Source organism: Zootoca vivipara, chromosome 1 (genome assembly GCF_963506605.1).
Source record: "Zootoca vivipara chromosome 1, rZooViv1.1, whole genome shotgun sequence".
Lineage (NCBI taxonomy): Eukaryota > Metazoa > Chordata > Lepidosauria > Squamata > Lacertidae > Zootoca > Zootoca vivipara.
The window spans coordinates 67,108,488-67,131,445 of NC_083276.1; the positions used below are offsets into that span (position 1 = coordinate 67,108,488).

General features: G+C 39.4%; 1 protein-coding gene across 1 annotated transcript in view; it reads left to right on the forward strand.

Moving 5' to 3' along the window:
* GALNT18 (polypeptide N-acetylgalactosaminyltransferase 18) overlaps positions 1 to 22,958 on the forward strand; it is a 269,161-nt gene that overhangs the window by 126,112 nt on the left and 120,091 nt on the right. The window contains exons 2-3 of the mRNA XM_035119072.2: positions 10,179 to 10,371; positions 18,720 to 18,886. Of these exons, the coding sequence (XP_034974963.2) occupies positions 10,179 to 10,371; positions 18,720 to 18,886 (360 nt within the window). The remainder of the gene's footprint in view (positions 1 to 10,178; positions 10,372 to 18,719; positions 18,887 to 22,958) is intronic.

The window sequence follows — 22,958 nt, forward strand, 5'->3', positions numbered from 1 at the left end:
GAAATCTGAAGGTGGCAATGCAACTATGACTATGGTATTTATGGGCCTAGGAGCCCATCAGAAAGTAATTTTACCCTATGATTTTATCTAATTACTCTTGCTTATCAACATTGCCCGTAATTCCTAGCTCTCATTACTGGTCTTTCTGCTGTGCATTACACACACACACACACACACACACACACACACACACACACACACACTTCCTCTCTTACAGCCTTATTTCAAGGCCTCATTGCAGTCAATCATTTTAGCAAGAGCATTTATAATATTTAAGGAGATTGTTTCCATATGATGAATATTCAAAGTGAAATACTGGTTCTTATTATGGAGAAGTAATGAAGAACACATCAACATGATGAACCAATCTAGTCAATGTAATAGACACAGAGTAAAGTGATACCCTGTGCAGTTTAAGCAAATAAATAAGAAAAATTGCAGAGAAAAATTACTAACAGAGGCACTATTAATTTTATGCGTTAAAGCACACAACCAATAGCTTTGTGAGGTTATGAGCTTGCTTTTTCAATGTTGTTTTTTTGAAATTATATCTACAGCTCCTTTAAGAAACTGAGGACTTGTCTGCATGCTGTTTTTCATGGGAGTTTTACAAGAACATACCCCCATCCATGCACACATACTCACTTCTTTCTTGGATATTTCCTAGAGAAAATAGTTATGCTCTTCTCTGCTATGTTTTTTGGGTGAAGAATGCCACATCAGCTTACAGTCAAGATGTTTGGAGAGAAGATTACCCAAAATTAATTGTCTCTGTACCTCAGCGTGGTGTTTTACTTCTGTGTTAACTGCTTCTAACTTCAGAAAAAACAGAAGCTTCCTCAAATATGCAGTAAAGAATGTGGACTCTTTTCTCAAGGTTTATGAAAGGGTTACCTTCATATAAAATCCATTGACTATTTTAGGAATCAGCATTTAGGATTTGTTCTTTTAGAGAAAACTGTTCCGATGAATACAAATTCTGGACCCATCAGTGCTATACCGGCTACAGCAGACAGAAATCCTCTCATCACCTGAAGCGTATTACCTGGGCACTGTGCAGAAAATTGAGAGTAGAATCCCAGCCCATCTGCTGATTTGAAGATTCCAGCTCACATTCCGAAATAACAACCTTGGGTCTAGTTTACTAAGAAACTACAAATTAGTCATGGAAAATTGGAGCTACCAAAAGAGAATTAGTTCTACAGTGCTAGGTAAATGCAAATCAACCCCTTTAATGCAAGTTTCACTGGTACATCTAACATCTGATACAATTTGATCTTCTTTTAAAACAGAGCTAATTGGGAGAAAATCTTGGCTCATCAAAGAGAATGAAACTGTTGATTCCCCCCTGAAGCTTTTGACCAGATATCTCATTTGGGAACTATATGGGCAGTAATGGCAGGCACATGGCCATAAACATGTATTTCTGATTAGCTAGTGTGATGGTTAGGGGTACGTAAGGGCCCAAAGTCCAATTGGGTTCAAACTAGAACAAATTAGAAATATAACAGATGCTTTACAAAGGGTATTGCATGCTCAGTTGTACAGTGGCCATAACGGAGAGGTGTTTCATACATTTTGTCAGGACATTATTTAGCACCTTGCTTTGCTTTTGTGTACTTTATTAACAAGAACAAAATATAAGATTTGCATAGATTTGCATGAATAAAATGGCTGACGCATCAACTATGTGTTTGTGTTGCTATCCTCCTGGTTGTCCATCAGGCTTCATTGTCCCTGGTATAGTTAGATGGGAATTTGCAGTTTGATTGTCTTCTAGTCTTGGAGGACTTTATTGTCTATAAGCAATGAGTCACCTTTATATCATAGTTGTACAGTGCAGTCTGTTCACAGAAAGTGGGGGAATTAATGACAGGCAGATTAATTTGCTGCATTATTTTTGTCACTTGTTGAAGACTGCATGAGACAAGATGTCTGTTTCAAAGAGATGTGAGTGTGTAAGACTGGCTTTGCACAAGCAATTTCAATGCCAAAGGGCTTTTGGTACATGTGATAATTCCCACTGTGAAGTCAAGTGCACATTTGAGGTGCTTCCAGCAATATTCCTAAAGTAACACACCATCCAAAAGCAGTCACGGTGAAGCTATTAAAACTGCAAGTATAAAATACATTTTAAATTAGTACATTTTGGACTGGATATATTGGCCTTCCCTGCACTATTTTAATACCGTAGGTCTGGCAGTGCTGTTCACAACTGCTGTGCACAAATACCATCAATCTGTTACGCTTCTTTATTCTTGTCACTCAGAGTCCTCAACCTGTGAGTTTTTTTGGGGGGAAGTAAGAAATACATCCTGGGCAAGCAGCTGTAATGGGAATTGCTGTGCCACTTGTACAAAATGTTCACAGCAGTGCTTACATTAGTTAACCACCTTCCATTTTGAAAACAATAGCAAGAAAGATATATGAATCTTCTGAGACTGTGGAGCTTCAAATTAACACAGTTCCTTTTTATAAATGTCAGCAGCGGGATAGAAGGAATCAGTCTAGCTGGGCAACATTTGAAATGTCATTTTCTAAATTTACAATTGGCTCACACTTATTTGTAGACTTTAAAGGATATTCCTCTGGTGCTCATTCAGTGGAATATCACTGCTTGGAATTTGTTGAAAGGGGAGTGTGCAGAAAGACAAGGAGTAGCCACTAGTAAATGTTACTAGCTTTTCAAAGAAAAGAATAGATAGAGAAAATTGATGTTAAAACAAAAATGTGGCATATGACCAACATATATCTTTCAACATATGGGGTTAATTTAATAGAGGTCTCTGACTGTGACATATGCAGAAGTGCAAAAATGCAGTTCCACTCAGTAGAGATTCTTATTTATGATTATTACTTTGTCAAACTTAAAATAAATAAAGAAAAAGAAACGGATGGGTAAGGACAGGTTTGTATGGAGCCTATCCTGTATTGGGCTGTACTCTCTCATATTTATGCCACCTGAGGCATACGCCTGGAATCCAACACTCTGTGAGTGGACTAGCGGATCTTCAACTTCCACTAGTTCCCTGCACACCCCACAAAATCTATTATGTAGGGTCCTCTTTCCCTTTGGAGAAGATTTAAAGGGCTCGTGGAGAGGGTCAAGGGGTGGGGAGAGGAGAAGAAAGTCAAGTCCCATTGTGCAAGTGGAAATTGTTCCGCTCATGCATGTACATCCCCGTGTTCTCCCCTCAATTTTAAATGCTATACTAACCTTATATAAGGTTATCAGATTTTTTTCCAATGAATCCGGGGACACTTTTCAGCTTCAATGGATTTTGTATGGGGACTGATTTGTAAATCCGGGGACTCTCCCTGGGAAATGGGGACGTCTGGTAACCCTAACCTTATATTCAGAACAGCATCTTCTTTTGGATGTCAAATGCAAGTTCCCTGGGATCAAGGACTGTTACACCTTCTTGTAGATCAGTTTGTTTGTGACTAAGAATTTGAGTTCTGACCCTTTTAGTGTTAACTGGAGAGGAGCTTTTTTCCAGGTAAATGTGCTCATTGATACTAAATGGAGTGCTGAATAAAGCAAGCACGTAGCTCAAAGAGCTATGTATCATGCCTGTGTTGTGGTTGGCAGTCATCATCAGCCTGCCAGCTTAAGCTGCTTTTCTCTTCCCTCACAGAAACAGCAGCAATCGATATGCATGAATACCTTGGTTTGTTTTTTCCTGGAGTTCGTAATTCAGCAGGATGTTTAAGCACATGCCTAATTTGAAGTCTTCAGGAGGTTAATTCTGTTGACTAATCATGTCTTTAAACTTTATGCATATGGTTAAATACTTTGTTAAGGAGTTGTTCTGGTGGAATGAGAGAAAGGAGGAGGAAATAAAATCACCAGGGCATCATGCATATTTGTGTATGTGGCAGTGATTCTTGGTCTTTGTGAACCTCTGTTGTGACAAGGCAGCAAAGGAGCTTTGAAGTGTCGTATTTTCCGGCGTATAAGACGACCCCCCAACTTTTCCAGTTAAAGTATAGAGTTTGGAATATACTCGCCGTATAAGACTACCCCTCTTCCTACAATCGTCCGTGGGCTGGACATGGCCGCACTGCCCATTTCCAAAATGTCTGCAGTGCCAGAAATCGCTTCTGCACATGTCCGGAAGCCGGAAATCGTGTCTGGACACACACAGAAGCGGTTTCCGGCGTCGCGCTGCCCATTTCCAAAATGTCTGCAGTGCCAGAAATTGCTTCTGCGGCTGTGTATAAGACGACCCCATGTATAAGACGACCCCTGACTTTTGAGAAGATTTTCCTGGGTTAAAAAGTTGTCTTATATGCCGGAAAATACGGTATATTGTGTCATGTATAGGGAAGGACCATGGCTTAGTGACAGAGTATCTACCTTATCTGCAGAAAGTTCCTGGTTCAATTCCTATCATCTCCAGGTAGAGCTAGGAAGGACTGAGATCTGAAATCCTAGACAGCTGCTGTGCTGCAAGTCATCGTATACATTGATGAACCAAAGGCCTGATTCAATATTAGGCAGTTTTCTGCGTTCTGCAAAGTCAGTCACATAGAACCAGCAGTTGAAGTACCTCCTTGATGTGTTTCTGAGATCAATTAGGGAAGACTAGCCGAATCCAAGGGACAACAAGAACAGGGGAAGTCCCTCCCAAGGCTAGAACTAGGGAAGGAGAACAGGAGAAGATTGTCAGCTATGTAAAAGATGTCGTTATATATTGTTTCCCAAAACCTTTTTCAAGGAAAAATTAATCTACTACATCTACTAACCTTCATTGCCATAAAACAAAACAAAAAGACAAGCCCTCCTTCCTGATTAGACCTGCTCATAACCTCTTCTGAGAGTTCCCCTTCTAAAGGATCAGAAGCAAATGAGCTTGTCTTTTAGTGTACAGCTGCTGCTGCTGCTGCTGCTGCTGCTGTTTTCCTTCTTGCATATTTTGTCAGCTGTCTTGACCACCTCCCCCAGCTTATTACTTCTAAGAGGCAGTTGTGGAACAGAAAGCAATAAGCACTGTAGGGACAAATGGAAGTTAAGAAGAATCCAACATTTCAATATCCTTTCTGTTTGCTGACCTTACGCAGTGGTCTTTTGGCAAGTGGTGCTGGAGAGAAGAGTGGAAATTCTGTGAGGGCACAGTCTCCACCAAACACTAAACTACACTGTGAGCTAAGGACTGAGCCCAGTAATTCCTGTAGTACTGTTGTACCAGTAAGTTCGGACTGAAAACAGTAACCTCATGTTACTGCCACAATTTCACCTAGAATTCAGGGCATCAGAAAGAAGATCTGACCTGAAATATCTATGTGGATGTTTGGTACACATTCAGGGCTGTATGGTGTTAAGCCGAAAACAAAAACCAGGCTTTCCCCTTCAACAAAATATGCTTCAAAAATGTTAGCAAATTGGATCTTGTGACTGTCATGTTTATGTGGTATCTCCCAGGGTCAAGGGGTGAAGTTAAAGACTGTTGATTATTATACTCTATATACTCTGTATATTATATTCACAGATTCAAAGTCCAAGCATTCCCTGTGATGAAAAAAAATAACACATGAAATTCTAATGCATAGAAAACCATAGGTGAGATTGACACTTACGAATGTGCAATTCTCAACGAAGATGAAAGGGGAGGAGGGCTTGGGGGAGTGATAGTGGAAACCAAGCCATATATCTTTAGATTTTCTTAAGAAGCACACACTTCACATGTGCAGTACAAAAGATGCAGCCTAGTTCAGGAATAACTGGAAGGAACAGGCACTTGAATACAGATAGAATATAAAATAGGAACCCAGACTACATTAAACTCAAGCAAGTTAATCAATAGTTTTCTTAAACCTGGCAAGACTCTGAAAGAATAAACCTAGAAAACTGTGAACATGCAATCTCTGCTCTTGTATATTAATGCATGTATATATTCTATATTTCAGAATTTCCCAGCCTAACGCCCTTCAGATTTTTTGGGACTACAACTCGCATCAGCCCCAGCCAACATGGCCAATGGTCAGGCATTATGGGAGTTGTATTTCGAAACATCTGGAGGGCGCCAGGCTGGGGAAGGCTGCTATTCTGACTTGTGACACATGTTGGGAGAAAATGAGATATATGCCCTCTTCAAATTAGCCAAGCACTACCTTAAGTAATGCGTGCTCCACATTGTTATATTCAGCTGTTTTTAATAGGTTTGTCAAGGTCATGTTTCTCATCTGAAATGAGGGTTTTGGCATGATTTTCGTCCCCGAAGTGAAATGGAGCTGATCCCAGGATTTAGCAGAAGCAAAGTGCCTTGACAGATTAAGAAGTGCTACATATTTGGGTGACTGAAAGCCAGTGCAAGCTACCAGTCTTTCATTAGTCTCTTGTCAGAATCGTGGTGGGGGATGGAGGAAAAAAGGCATTGCAGAAGAAGCCAACAGCTTAATCTTCTCAATTTATGTTAAAAATAAAGATAAAAGGACAAGCTTCTTGACATAAGTCAGGAGTTATGATCCCGGATGGGAGAGAGTGTCATTACATAAGCTGTTTTCCTCATATATATTTTTATCTTGCCTGCTGAAGCTGCCTTTGGGGCCTATGGGTGATAGTGTAGGAGTTGTTGTGTGGCTCAGTCAGTCTCCAGAGGCAGCAATCAAAAGAGTCTACAGAAATTTTTCTAGAGTACATTGTGTGGAACTGCATTAATAAAGAGCTATGGTTGGCAAATGCATCTGAATTTAAGAATGTATGGCTGTGACTTAACTAGCTATTTGTTTTGTATTTTCTAGGAACTAAATTAATGTGTATGTTTTTGTGTGCGTGCGTGTGTGTCCTATACGCCTATGACAGGCTACAGAACTGGTCAGTAAGCATTATATCCCAACCACATTATATTTTGTAGCTTTGATAAGCATAGGAATGTCGGTACTTAATTATAATTACTTTTTTGCATTGGCAAGTGATTGGGCAAAGCCACAAACTGTGGCTTATATGACTGGGTATTTAAGTCCCTTTGTAGGTGTGAGATGAGTCATTGGCCTGGTTTGTGCATCATACTAAGGACGTGGTTTATAACAAACCACAAGCTGTTCCACAGACAATTAAACAAAACACAACTCTCTCTTTTTCAAAGTTTATTTAGTTTTCCAGCTTCTCTTGTCTTGTGCCTTTGTAACTGGTTGAATGTTTGGGATGTGGTGGCCAAACTAACCATGGTTAAGGAAAAGTGCTGGGTTTACATGTGACACCAAACCATAGGTAAAGCAAAGCAAGCCATTAGCAATACATGACTTCAAATTATAGTTTGTTGGCAATAAGCAAATGATAGTTAAGCCACTGAGCAGGATTTGGATATCATAGTGAGCCATGGTTTAATAATGCGTGAACCAGGCTGTTTTCTTGCATTGGCACAAGAAACTCATTCCTAGCCGAGAATTAACACTGACACTAAGACACTAGTGCTGTTTCCCTTCCTCCAGTACAACAAAGTTGTGGATTATAAAGAATTTAAATGGTCCAGATTAAAAAACATGCCAAGTGCCTGTGTATGTGGGGGAAGATCATTGTGTTTGAGCTTCAGTTTACAGACTTTAAGCTTCATCCTGTGTACTGTTCTGAATCTGTACAGCTGGGGAGATGCATTTATTTTATGGAAATATTTCTCCACATTTTTGTATTTTACATCCAGAGAAGCTGCTTGCAGGATGCTAAACTGTAAACTGTATTATATTATGTCAAATACCATTCAAGGTCTTGGAGGTTCTTGTAATAAATTATGAGGAAGGGCTCGACTTGTGAAATGTCAAGTCACAGTAAAGTGTTGAATCTGAATAACGTCTCATTGATTATCCATGACCTGACACGCTGTCTAGCAGCTTTTGCATTTCAAAAACCTCTTTGTTTTCTGAATATACCAGCCATTTTTGGTTACTCACACACAGAGGGCAGGGGAACACATTTCCCCTTCTTCTTCCTTTTAAAGGAATACAAGCCAATCTGACTGAAAGTCATTGTGAGTATTGGAGGGAAGTAATGTATTTTGGGGAGCACAGATCTTTGAACTGTAGCACGTGCTGGGTTTCTATTCATAGAGCCTGTACCCGTCCCATATATTGTTCTATATTTGGAATAATATGCTATATTAATGAATTAGATTCTATGGGCTTCTGCCCAGTCATAGGTCTTTCATCAGAATTTACATACCAGGGGAAGCTGCAGAGAGAAACTTTGTACCTGTTATTACTTGCCGGATAATATCATCCATTTGGCTTCCCTTTTTTTGGTTTCATCAGAGTGATATGTACCATAGTGCCTAATATTCATTGCAAGTTGATAGATATCCCTAAAATACAAAGGCCTCAGCTGACATAGATGTTTCTGAATACTTTATTATGTTTTCTTGCTTGTTACCTCAAGAAAGATAACTATTCACTTTGATATCTAAGATCCTTATTCACTTTCATATGAATAAAATGAGGCGGGGTTTCATCCTCAGATTGCCAGATATTGATTCTAGGTGTTTTGGTGGTGGCTACTGATTTATGAAGGTACGTGGGTGGCTCTGTGGGTTAAACCACAGAGCCTAGGGCTTGCCGATCAAAAGATGGGCAGTTCGAATCCCCGCGACGGTGTGAGCTCCCGTTGCTCGGTCCCAGCTCCTGCCAACCTAGCAGTTCAAAAGCATCTCAAAGTGCAAGTAGATAAATAGGTACTGCTACAGCAGGAAGGTAAATGGCGTTTCCGTGTGCTGCTCCGGTTCACCAGAAGCAGCTTTGTCATGCTGGCCACATGACCTGGAAGCTGTACGCCGGCTCCCTCGGCCAATAATGCGAGATGAGCTCCGCAACCCCAGAGTCGGTCACGACTGGACCTAGTGGTCAGGGGTCCCTTTACTGATTTATGAGATTTTTTTTTTAAAAAAAATATATATCCCACTTTAATCTGATGTATGAGTAACACTGTCTTAGCAAGGATTGAGTTTACTCTTACTATATGTACTACCAGAGCTGTAGCTAGGTGATCTTGCGGCCCCTAAGCCATGGACAAATTAGCTCAGGGGTCAGCAAACTTTTTCAGCAGGGGGCCGGTCCATCATCCCTCAGACCTTGTGGAGGGGCCGGACTATATTTTGAAAAAAAAATAACACAGAGATGCATTTTAAATAAAAGGACACATTCTACTCATGTAAAAACACCAGGCAGGCCCCACAAAGAACCCAGAGATACATTTTAAATAAAAGGACACATCCTATTCATGTACAAACATGCTGATTCCTGGAACGTCCGTGGGCCGGATTGAGAAGGCGATTGGGCCGCATCCGGCCCCCGGGCCTTAGTTTGTGAACCCTTAGTTTGTGGACCCTGAATTAGCTCTTCTTTCTGCCTCTCCTCCAACTCACCCTCTATTTAAAACCACTTCTAATGAGGCAATAATCAATGTTTATATTTATGGGCATATATTTATGGCCCACCTCACCCCCCAAGCTATGGGTAAAGTGCAAAGTAAATAAAATAAAGGCACAAGTAAAGCATCTTATTAACTGCTTAGTACACAAGATATGGACTGCTTCATTTAAATGTTACACCTTTCAGTCGAGCTACAAACATCTTTTTTAAAAGTCAGGAAAATTAATTTAAATAACCAATATTTCACAACAACATTTAGAACCCACTGAATCAGTAAAAGCTGCAAGTGCCAATAGATCTGCAGTGTGAAAACATGGTTGCCAGCTTTGCAGGCGTTTGCGGCTGTTCAATTTTTTAGGATTGAAGTTCCAATGCTTTGCACACTGAATAATCTGGCCACATGTTAAACCTGGCAGTGTTTTGGACCACCTGTGCCATAATTTGGCTATTGGTAAAGACTGATCAGATAGCAGATTGACTTTGTGTAGTAAGATACATATCTTTCTGGAGTAAAGATATTGGGCTCATTGAATGTTTGCTACCTGTTTATGAAAGCTTTTATACAGCCAGCCTGGGCCAGGCTGGTGTTTAGCCAAGTCTGGCTTGCCAACAGATTGACTTCAGTCCCAAAGGCGCACTCCTCCATTGTCTCCTGAGACAGACGGATGCCAACCAGGTTTGATCTTGTGAAATATTACAGTAGCATTGTGAAAACTTATAAATCTGCCCCAAACCTGAATATTACCTTGTATAAATAAAAGTTCTAAATTGCATTGTTGTTGTTGTTGAAAAAAATCATATATATTATTGTTTTACAGAAGCACCTCTGAAACCAGAAGAAAATCCTGCAGAAGCTTTCACTGATTCATCCCTCTTTGCTCACTGGGGTCAGGATCTGAGCCCCGAGAACAGACGTATTGCCCTTAAACAATTCCAGTATTATGGCTACAATGCTTACCTGAGTGATCGTCTCCCCTTGGATAGACCATTGCCTGACTTTAGACCCAATGGGTAAGGAATACCTTCTGGTGGACATAATGCATGTTGTCTTCAGAACATTTTAAATTGTAAATTAGTCAATTTTTGAAAACTTGAAAAGATATAATCTGGCCCAGATCAAGCACTTTCAAGAACAGTAGATTTTAACAGATGAATTAAGAATGCACTTATCTTCCATCAAGAAAAATTCAAGTGGTTTAATGTTGGCTAAGTCATGCCCATGGTCTTCAGATTTCTTATCCCAATAATTTTCCATAAAGGAAGGCATATTTCACATAATTAAATCAACACCACGTGGAACTTCATTTTTAAAACACTCTAGATGGGAGAGAAATGAAGAAGTAAACTGCAAGTGATACTTTGTTTGTTGCAATAACATCAAAGATTAGAAAAAGGGGTGTTGTATGTGTTAGCAGACTTTGCAGCTTGGATGAATTATATTGAACTAATCACAGTTTCTGGGGTTCAAAGGCTTTATTCATGCAGGGACTATTTATAGGATGAGTAGAGATAAGAAAGAAAAAGTAGAAATTTTGTCTGTAGGGAACAACAAATAAAATGACCCAGCTTATAGGTTGGAGTTAACTTAGACAGAGAAGTTTACAAACAAGTGCTGGCTAGGTTAATAGATAAACAGTGCCCTTGTGTGGTTTAAAGCAACACATAAATTAACTAGAAACTTAGGAGAAGGAAATGTATTTGCTTTCCTCCAACAGTATGCTATGTTTAGTTTTGTAAGAAGAACAGTCAGTATCAGTATTGAGTGAATTCTGTGGAATTCAAACAATGTGCCTTTGCAGTTCTCATGACTCCTTCTGAAGATACCATCAGTATCTCTCATACTTGCAATCCAAAGTAGAGTGCATTTCCACATTTCTCCTATGGGCCAGAGTAGTAGATCTTCTTTCCTGTGAGGGGAATTATATAAATGGAGTGTTCCCCCTGGCCCCAGAAAAGCAATTTTCTCTTGATCTCTGTTTATAAGAAGTAATGGGGACACTTCTCTCAAATATTCCAAAAAGAAGCTATTCAGATATTTTAAAGTTAATAATGCCACTTTTATTTTTGACCAGAGGCTAGAACCCTTCTTATTCAAATCCATTCTACGTATAAGTTTAAAATTATTGTACGGATAATGTGACTAGAAATGTGACTGCTCGTCACTGTAAAAACTTGTTCATCATAGCAGCTTAAGGATCCAGTATATCAAATGCTTCTGTTGAATGAGCATGAACCTTATTCACGGAAAGGAACATTGCTTTATTCAACAGCCATGCTGGGCAAGTGGTGTTGGTGTGTCAGACCTCAAAGCAATACAGAACCCTCTCTATGTGTGTGTTGGATTGGATGCAAAGACAAGTCAGTATATCTGAACTAATCTTATAATTTCAATCTATTTAACAGCAAAATTATGAACAATCTGCATTCTTGTTTAAATTGTAAATTAATTTAGGGAAAAGTTTCTAGAGTTAACAAGACATTTCTGCCAGAATATCAGCCTGTCTGTTTCTATTTTCCCCATTGCTCCCCAAGGATTCCATTTTAATTTTTTATAGCTTTAAGTATAAAAATTTTTAAAGTGTGTGAGAGAGAGAGACTCAACATTATTGCAGCTAAGAACAAATTATTACAGTTGGGATTTTTTAAAAAAAGTTGGCTGCAGTTTTCATAGTCATATAAACTTGAGTTAACTTAGTGGATGTGCTGTCTAGTGAAGAACTACTGTATATCCCAATCCAGGAAGGACAGCCTAGCAGTCTTCCATAGTTCTCTTCTTGTGGTTCGAAAACATGGTTGCAAAAGATGCTCTGAATACAATTTTACAGCTGGATTGTGATCACTTGTGTAGCACCCAACACAGATCTTCCCTGCTCTCAGGCGGAGAAGCTGAGGAGCAATGCTTTAAGGAGTGCCCTCGCTCCCACTGGGTTAGGCATTTCAGGGTGCCACATTGCCAATTGGCTCCCCCCAGGGGAGAAGCCAAGTGGCAACAGTGCTCTGCCTCCCCCCAAGAGCTGGGTCACAGCCTCAATGGAAGTGGCAGGGCATGGAGTGCAGTGACAGCAGAAGTGGTGGTTGGTGGGGAGCAGCAGAAGCGGGGGCAGGAGACAGCAATTTCCATTTTTGCCTGTCTTACAAACTGATTCATCAAACACATTGTTTTGGAATATTTGTCAGGCTGCTTGGCTAGAACCAAACTATTCTTCCTGAAAAATGTATTGGCAGGTTTCTTTTCAAAACAAGTTTGTATTTTCTTCTATACGTGTTACCCCTCCTGCTGGCCTATGTGATATAGACCCATAATGTATTGTTCGCAAGAGCTTGAGATGAATTATCTCTCTTATTTCATGCAGATCTACAATGAGAGATAGTCATAGTATAGTAGTATAGACACAGCTCTTTCTCCCCCTGTGTTTCTTAGTGCACTTTTATGGTTCAAGGATGCCTTTGACAAACTGTTTACTGCCTGACCTGTGCGCCCCCCCATCTGTTATCTAGTACTGTACTATACTCAGTGAGTAAGGCAAACTGTTGACAGCGCCTGAGCTTCAGTACACTTGACAATATCTTGAAGAAATGCCAGCCTATTTCTGTTTATGAAATGGGATGTCAGCTTGACTGTGTACTATTTCAAGTATTGCAGCTCCATATAAGGAGCACATTGTGTAAAAAATTGCAAATCATCTAGTCTTCATCCCAAAGGAAATGTGGCTAACTGTTAGTTTAATAAGGACAACCCAGAATCTACATTGGACCGGACGCACAATTATTCCTTCACTCCAGCTAGATGCAGACTCCCTGCCGCCCCTGGTCCGGTTCCCTACAGTTGCCTGTGAAGCAGAGATAACATTCTCTACTAATGGAAAGCAGGGGGAAATGGGTGATGGGAATGGAAAAGAGTGAGCAGAGTATATGGTAGATTCCCAGGGAGGATGCATTCAATAAAGGGGCCAGCAAACAGCCACAGAAACATGGTTCTCAGCTATGATTACCTTTGCATTGGAAATGCAATGCAGTATTGAATGAAAGCTCTTCGGCAAGGCAAACTAAAATAGTTCTCTGCTCCTCTTGGGCTTGCTATAAGTACCTGTTGGCTAGAATAGTATCCAGGAGGCTCTGACTTTTATCCTTGCTCAGAAAATCCAAACTCTGAGCCCAGCAAGCCAAGATATGTGAAATGAATGTATTTAAATGAATAGGAACATAGGAAGCCACCATATACCAAATCAGACCATTGCTCCATAGCACTCACCATTGTCCACAATGACTAGAAAAGTAGGGCTCCTTCTCACCCTTTCCTGGAGATGCTCTGCCGCTGAGCTCTGGTTCTTCTTCTTGCAAATGAAGCAAAATTTGCTCTACTGTATAGCCTTTCTGTTTGCTAAGAATCCCACACTTGTTGTAGTGCAGGTCCAGCATCAGTAGTATAATATCTGATCTCTCATGTAAATAGGTGTTAGAGGTAAAATGGGGGGGGGGGTGTCTATTAGAAAAATGGATGGGTGTGTGTGTGTGTGTGTGTGTGTGTGTATTCCAAGCCTTCAAGAACTTTGTTTTGTTTTAAACAAAAGATCTTTATATACCGGTAAGAAACAGGATATCATTTATGCTCTGCAATTAATAATAATAATAATTTCATTTCCATACCGCTTTATATTTTTAAGAAAAAATATCAAAGTGGTTTACAAAGCATTACAATATCAAATAAAACAAACCAGATTAAAATATTACTGAATAAAGTCACATGTAAAGTATACATTCAAAGCAACATAATTAACAGGAAACTAAAATATTATCTTAAAAATCACAAATGCAGCCTAGGATACAAAGGTATATGGGTGGGTATAATCTCAGTGTCATGGGTTTGAGCCCCACGTTGTGCAAAAGATTCCTGCATGGCAAGGGATTTGTGTTCCTCCTCTTCCCCCTCAAGTCAAAGAGTGCTCCTGTAACTTCAGTAGTAGATTGTAGATAGAAAATGAGTTTATTAGGATGGACGAAAAATGTTTTATGTAAGCTGGCCTGTAGTCTTTCTAATAACAAGGTTTCAGAAATCAGAGAACCATAAAATTAGGGGGAAAGCATAGAAGAGTGTCTCATTCTACCTTCGTCTATAGACAAATTGTCTTCACTTAAACAATTCCATATCGAAGCCTGCCCAATTTCCTTTGTAAAAACACAGGGGAAGGAAATTGTACAACTACGCTGGGTATCGTATTTTATTACCACCCATTTTATTTGGAAAGAAGCAATTTTTGTATTTTCAACCTTAACTTGCTTCTCCACGACTTATTTCTTTCTCTCCATCTTACAATGACCCTGCTACATCATTCTCCCCCTACTTTACAGCGTCCTTTCAAATATTTTAAGCTGCTGTCATGTTTGCTCATAATATTCTGTCAAAGCTACATGCTCCCAGTTCCTTACAGCATATATCAGATATTACCTTTGTCCATCTTTTCTGAAATTTTGAGCTTCTTATATCTTTCTAAAAATGCATTATAAAATGGACGTAATCCAGTTTAGTGGAGGATTAAACTGTCTTCAGTACACAAGTATACCTATTCTTACACACAGTATTTCTCCCCCCCCCCATGGAGTTTAGTTCATACAACTTCCCCAAACATATGGAAGGGTCCTGTATGTACAGAAGTAGGCTTCTGTTAATATATTTCCAACTAGATGGAGAGCTGGACCATAAAGAAGGCTGATCGCCGAAGAATTGATGCTTTTGAATTACGGTGCTGGAGGAGACTCTTGAGAATCCCATGGACTGCAAGAAGATCAAACCTATCTATTCTGAAGGAAATCAGCCCTGAGTGCTCACTGGAAGGACAGATCCTGAAGCTGAGGCTCCAATACTTTGGCCACCTCATAAGAAGAGAAGAATCCTTGGAAAAGACCCTGATGTTGGGAAAGATTGAGGGCACTAAGAGAAGGGGACGACAGAGGACGAGATGGTTGGACAGTGTTCTCGAAGCTACGAACATGAGTTTGACCAAACTGCGGGAGGCAGTGGAAGACAGGAGTGCCTGGCGTGCTATGGTCCATGGGGTCATGAAGAGTCGGACACGACTAAACGACTAAACAACAACAGATGGGGATTTGTGACATAAATGGTGACTGCACACAAGGGGTCGCTTTGTTGTTACTCTGTATGTTCCCTTATTCCCTTTGCATGTGAGGGGAGGAGTTATCAATCTTCCGTTTGTTCATAGGAACAAATAGAGGTTGTTGTTTTTTTGCTGTGACCTATCAGATTCTGCTTTGTTGAAGTGGCTTGTTCACAAAGTGGTTTGGACGAATTGCTGTTTGTTGAGCTCAGATACAGCAACAAACTATAGTTTGCGGTTACATCTAATCTAGTCTATGTCATTTGCTTAAGGTAGCAGCTATGGGCATTATGAGTCTTGCTTTTTAAGAAAATGGCTGCACTTAGAGCACGGAGTGGGATGTTTGGAAAGAAAAAGATGTATGGTTATTTGTTTGTTAGGTTTCTTTCTTTTTGGACTGTATATCACACATATTAGCTACAATCTTGCCCGCATGCACATGTTTTTTTTAGAAAACCTGTTGAAAATCTAGCTGTTTAGAAAGCCCAAAGTGCATTTTAAGAATAATGAATGATTTACCCTTCTGTAGCATTGTATCTTCATCTTAGAACTAACACACACACACAGATGCAGAATTTAGATGACCATATCTTGACATACTGTAGAAATTGGAGTTCTTAGTGAAGTCCAGAAATAAACAGTAAATTGCAAGAACTCGGGCCAGGAGGAAGATGAATTTCAAGTAAGTCTTCAAAAGGTTTTATTTATGTAATGATGAATTCAATCCCAGTATGATAGTGAGGCAAATAAACATAAATTCCAGTGAAAAAATCCCATGACAAGGCCCTGTTTCGACAATTCTTCATCAGCAATGTTTTAATGGTCAGAGTGTACCAAGTACGGTATGTTTGCCTCAATCTTGACTTAAGCAACTGAGTTTTGCTCATACATGAATTCCCTGGCTCCTCCCTTCATGATGTGAACAATAAAGCCAGGAAGCTTCGAATTAATAATAGTTTCAGTATTTGAAAGCATGATTTAATATCCTGGCTTGCTGCTAAGCTGGTAACCAGAGTTTCTTAGTTTAGCGAAAACAGGAAACAACGATCAGGTAGAGACTTCTGGTTTAATCACATCTCATGCAAAGGGAGGAATAAAGATTCTGTATGTGTGCACAAAACGCTCATATCTTGGCTTATTAAGAGGAGATTTGATTGTTGAAATCAGGCCACTGTGATTTATTGTCAGTAAACAAACCAAGATAAAAAAGCTGCCGGGGAGGGGGGGGGAAGAGATGTGGAGATGAAACGGGTGAGAGGTGAGTGTTTGGTCCCAAAGACTTGTATGTATATCCACACCCAAACATAAACTTACCTACTTTAGAATTACGGAGGGTGCCTGCCTACACACTCATAAAAGGTCAATATTTTCCCCACATGAACCTTCAATAAGTTCTTCCCTCCTTCATATAGATCAATAAAACTGAGTTTATTGAGGCTGTAAACTCCCAGTTTCTTTGATCATATAATTTCTTCACAGTGAGAACATTCTTGTCCTCAACCTTCAAGGAAGAATGTTAACATTTAAGCGACAAAAATTAATTTTGATGGTTTAATGTTTCTTCTTCTGGGTTCTACTTTATTAAAGACAATAAGAATTCACCAAGCTGTAATTAAATCTATACTGCAGAAGTTTTAAATGGCCAAGAACTCATTATTACTCAGACCTTTTAACTTAGGAACCAGCCTGCACTTGTTTGGTGCTTTCTATTTTTTCTCCTTTTAGAATAATTTGGTCTTTTTAATAATCGGAACATTATACTTACAAATATTGCTTTTTATATGACTTTATTGACACATTGAGTCAAATTAAATTCCTATTCCTTAGCTACTAGGGATTAAAAGGTCAGTTAATTTTGATTCTCTCAGATTCTCCCCCCCCCCAATGTTTCTGCAGAAATTTGCATTTTTTTTAAAGCCGACCTTCAAAATTCATCAGCATTTTAATGCAGATTTATCCCAATAAACACACTTGTGTGCAGTTTTAACTAATGTACACATTTTTGCAAACGATTTCTCCCAATAGAATGCATTTGTTGGTATGTTATTTTAATGAATATACGGTATTCATTTTAATGCATGCTTTCTCCTAATACATGCATTTGTAAGTGTTGCTTGATTGGAGAAGTTGCATTGCAAAATTCAAACAAGTGCAAATTTCCAAGGATGACAATGTTGTGGTTCTCATGTTGTTTTGGAAAGTGTCAATTAGTTAAATTCACCTTTAAATGCAACCTGATTTAATTCCTTCCCCATTCCTATTACCGTAGTTATTAAGCTATATGTGATCTGGTTATCTTATCTGATTCATGGAATGTTATTCACGAGTATACAAATATTAAAATTAAACAAATCGATAATATGATATTCATGCAACATTAAGCTCCTTGCAGAGAATTAAACATTAATAAAGGGAGTATTTACACAGCAGTAGTTGCTTTCCTATTGGCTTCATTGAATAGCATTGACAGTTTTTGCAGCATGTTGAACTGTTATAGAAGGAAGTATTTAAATCACAGTAATTTATCCCAAGTTATTGTAATGTAATGCTGATAGTTCCTTCAGTGCTCAACTAAAAAAACCTGTAGATATGAAGAAATCATATATCCAGTAACACCTAATCCCTCGTACTCAGGTAATTTCACAAGCTTGTTAACTCACTGTACTTTGCCACCAATATAATGGAGACATTCTATCATAAAGATTTGAAACATAGCGCTGCAATCGATTGCTGGGCTCTCTGTGTTTTGATGGCTATCAGTACTTTACTTCTGGTTCCAGACTGTAATGGATATGTTGGCCAAAGGAATGTCTGCTTTCCATGGGACTTATTCCCAGCCTCTCAAGTAAATATGCATATGTCAATGTAACATATAATTGAGGGCCAAATTAGTTGGAATTCATGTAATTAGCAATCACATAGATTTTTTTTAAAGACAACTATATCTTTGTCTATATTATATGTGTCTGTCTAAGATGACCATTCCTGTGTCCCTCTATCAAATGTCAAAGAATATGCTCACTCAAGGAATTCGGTGGATAGCTGTCTCTCCATATGTTGAACTGAATTTTTCTAAGTAGCAAATTTGCAACAAGACTTCAGAAATTCCATGTAATTCCTAGCTAATGCAAATAATGAAAAAATAAAGGCCATGACCAAGGACTGTATCAAGCAGAAGGGATGAACTTATGGGTTCTACATTTCATTTGAGAAATTGACAGTGCATTCTTTTTCTTTGTTTCAAAGGTGCAAGAATCTCACATTTCCAGACAGTCTTCCTGAGGTCAGCATTGTTTTCATATTTGTGAATGAAGCTCTCTCAGTGATTCTGCGTTCCATTCATTCTGCTATTGACAGGACTCCTGCTCATTTGCTGAAAGAGATTATTTTAGTTGATGACAACAGTAATAATGGTGAGTAGCATGCACCAAAGGGATGAGGTCTTACCCTGTATTCAGTTGCAATCTTTATGCTTGATTATAATGTGGCCATTCTGTTTTGCACGAAAAACTCCCAATGGCAAGAATGGAGAACCATCAAAACCTGAGGATGGGCATCTTTTTGAAATATTTAAAGACTTTTCTATGTTGCTTTGTGGCTAGAAGGCAAAGCTGGCAAAGTTTTAGGGAGACTTCTGGGACTTCCTTATATTCATTCATTTCTATTAATTTCATATCATACTGTTTTTAAGAAACAAATATCAAAGTGGTTTACAACACATTAGAATATCAAGTAAAACAATCCAGAATAAAATGTTCCTGGAGAAAATCAAATACAAAGTATAAATTCAAAGCAACATAATTAACAAGAAACTAAAATATTCGTAATATTTTACGAAGGAGGTCAGCTACAGAATGCACGTTTAACTTAGCAAAGTTTTTTTAAATTTTTTTTAAACATTTGGATGTATTAAAATTTTGAAAATGCATAAATAGAAATAAAAAAACTATTTCAATGGAAAACCTTACTAAAGGAAGTCAGGTATAAAATGCACATTTAAAACAGCACAATTAACAAGAGAATAAAATATTATCATAAACATAGAACACATCTGCTGCTGCTATTGCTGTCAGTCTTGCCAATGGTGGTTCATGGAGGTTGGTGGTTGGGGAAGCTCAGGCTCAATAACCTGGGTCTGCACTAAGAGACAACCAAGATGGTCTCTGGCCTTTTCAGTAGCCTCAGCTTTTGTAGCTAGAGTCAGTCAGGGCTCTGCCCTCCCAGGCCAGGTGGAAAAAAGCCTGTAATGTCTTCCAGGACTCACAGCCAAAATGGTTAAGACTTTGTTATTTATCCAGGAATTTTAATTTGTATAATCCCTCAGCCTGCATGGTGGTTTTAGCTGCTGTCTTTTATTATGTTTGCTAATGCTAGTGTTTAATTGTTTTGCATTATGTTTTAATTTATTTATTATCTATATCATTGCACAGTGCCCTGGAATCTGTTTTCTATGAAGGGTTGTATATAACTGCTATAAGTAAGGAAATAGCTTAGTTCCGGCATTGCTGCAATTTGTACATGCAGATTGCATATGTTTCCTTTGGTGAAATCATCTTAACACAGCTAAGAATCAATTCTAATTGGATTGTAAAGCCATTTGCACCACTAGAACTGGTATATAAGTATGTAATAACTCTTGTTTTAATAATATGTAATGGCCCTTGTTTTAATAAAAAGCCCTGAATTTCTTTGACTTACTGCTAGTTGGTTGAGCTGATGTTACTAGTTACCCGCTTGGCTTAACCACCAGTGCAGGAGGACATGGGTTTAGGAATTTTGAATTTTGTATTTAATTATGGAACACCAGCATTGTATTAGGGGCTATGCAAAATACAGAAATGAATCTAGCCCTCCTCATGCATTCAAATAAATGTGAGAGGCTTCCAACTGGCTTAGATGCATGGACACCAGCCCCAACCCTAGCATCCCATTGGCCATTGACCTTGCCTCTCCTTTCCTAAACTTGACAGGTTGAACATGAAGATCTACAGGGAGATGCTAATTGCATTTAGTTGAACTCTATTAGAATCACCCACTTATTTGAGAGCCCTGTGCAAACCAGAAGTTCTGATTGGAAGGAAGGATTATAAAACACATTCAGCTGAACACGATTAGAATCTCCCTGCAAACCTTCACCCTCAACCCATGTAAGTTGAAAGAGGAGGAACAGGTCCACTGTCCATTGGAACCAAGGCTGGCATCTGCTCTCCCTGCCCAGTTGGAGCTCTAACAGGTTTTTTGAGTATCTGAAGAGGGCTACAGCCTCTGGGCAAGGGGCTTTTATGTAATAAGGGCTGTGCAGTAATGGATGTGACAGTATGAGAATAATTTTGAGGACTTTTAGTGAACTGCTCCATGACATGCACTTGGCTACTCTTTGGCTTAACAACCATGGGCTTTTAAGAACAGCTGCCTTCTCATTGTAGCCACCATGGGTAAAGAAATTTTTGATGCTGGTAGGAGCATAGTTTCAGGCAAGGGTTATTTGGGATTGGGTGTGTGCATGTATGTGCTGGTTACTGAAAAGCTATGTGTATCCTTTTGGTCCTGTTGCCTTGGCTACCAACATGTATCAGTCAGATGCACCAATGTTGTCAACCACACCTTTGCATCTTTCAGCCTGGGGTCCCTCACATCACGTATTAAATTTCAAGCCAGCCTCACAATGAACCATACTTATTTTGATAGATCAACTGGAACCCACAATGTTCATATTGGATCGGATTTTTTTCTGCTCTAAGGAGCTCACTGCAGACAGCTTACTTTCTAGCCTGCCCTTCTATATAACTGTTGCATGACCCCTGCTACTGCTTTTGCAGCGACCCACTCTAGAATCAGTGAGGTGCATCGGATTTGGGTTTTAAAAAAAGAAAAGGAGATGTAGTGGAATTAAAATGAAATAAGCGTCCTTTGCCATGCTTTTCTGCTTGCTGCTATTTTCTGTATGCCAAGAAAATATTAAAACTCAAGACACTAGCAAATATAAAAGCTGAGTCTAAATCCACAACCACTGGAAAGTGCTATATTTCACCAAGCCTTTGCCAAACGTTCCTTAAAACACCATCAGAGGGTAGGATGGGAAGGTTATTTGCTTTCATCCATTTATCCAACAACACAGGACAGAGAATTGGGAGCATTGACAAATTATCAGATATACCAAAAGAAGAAAGCTGGTAATGAATTAAGGAAGGTTACAGAGTGCTTTATTTGCTTCAATGATGTGTCTAGTCTAGTATAAAGCTTCTGCATGGCAAGTACCTTAACATGTAGGCAGATTTTGGGGGTCATTGATAACTGCTCAAATGGTACATATTTGCAATTGCAATCATGAACTGATAACACTTCGTAATTCCATCAAGATGGTCTCGGCTGACAATGGAAAATAACAATGATTTAATCTTGTTTAGCATGTACCAGATTTCCAGAGATGAATACTCTTAAGTTATACCATAACTATGAATATGTTTTTTACTTATATATTGCTGTTGTTTAGTCGTCTAGTCGTGTCCGACTCTTCGTGACCCCATGGACCACAGTTTGGTCAAACTCATGTTGGTAGCTTCGAGAACACTGTCCAACCATCTCATCCTCTGTCGTCCCCTTCTCCTAGTGCCCTCAATCTTTCCCAGCATCAGGGTCTTTTCCAGGGAGTCTTCTCTTCTCATGAGGTGGCCAAATTATTGGAGCCTCAGCTTCACGATCTGTCCTTCCAGTGAGCACTCAGGGCTGATTTCCTTAAGAATGGATAGGTTTGATCTTCTTGCAGTCCATGGGACTCTCAAGAGTCTCCTCCAGCACCATAATTCAAAAGCATCAATTCTTCGGCGATCAGCCTTCTTTATGGTCCAGCTCTCACTTCCATACATCACTACTGGGAAAACCATAGCTTTAACTATACGGACCTTTGTAGGCAAGGTGATGTCTCTGCTTTTTAAGATGCTGTCTAGTTTTGTCATTGCTTTTCTCCCAAGAAGCAGGCGGCTTTTAATTTTGTGACTGCTGTCACCATCTGCAGTGATCAAGGAGCCCAAGAAAGTAAAATCTCTCACTGCCTCCACATATATATATATATATATATATATATATATATATATATATATATATATGTGTGTGTGTGTGTGTGTGTGTGTGTGTGTGTGTGTGTGTGTACTATATATACACTATATATATATATTGCCAAGCAAAGTGCACTCCTTGGTAACCATTCTTCTTTAGCGTTCCACTCTATCAGTGGTCCATTTCCAATCTATTGTCCTCTGTTACCCTTTTCCTTTCAGAGAGCCCCTGCCTGTCTTAAAGGGACCCCTGACCATTAGGTCCAGTCGTGACCAACTCTGGGGTTGCAGCGCTCATCTCGCGTTATTGGCCGAGGGAGCCAGTGTACAACGTCCAGGTCATGTGGGTAGCATGACAAAGCCGCTTCTGGCGAACCAGAGCAGCACACGGAAACGCTGTTTACCTTCCCGCCGGAGCGGTACCTATTTA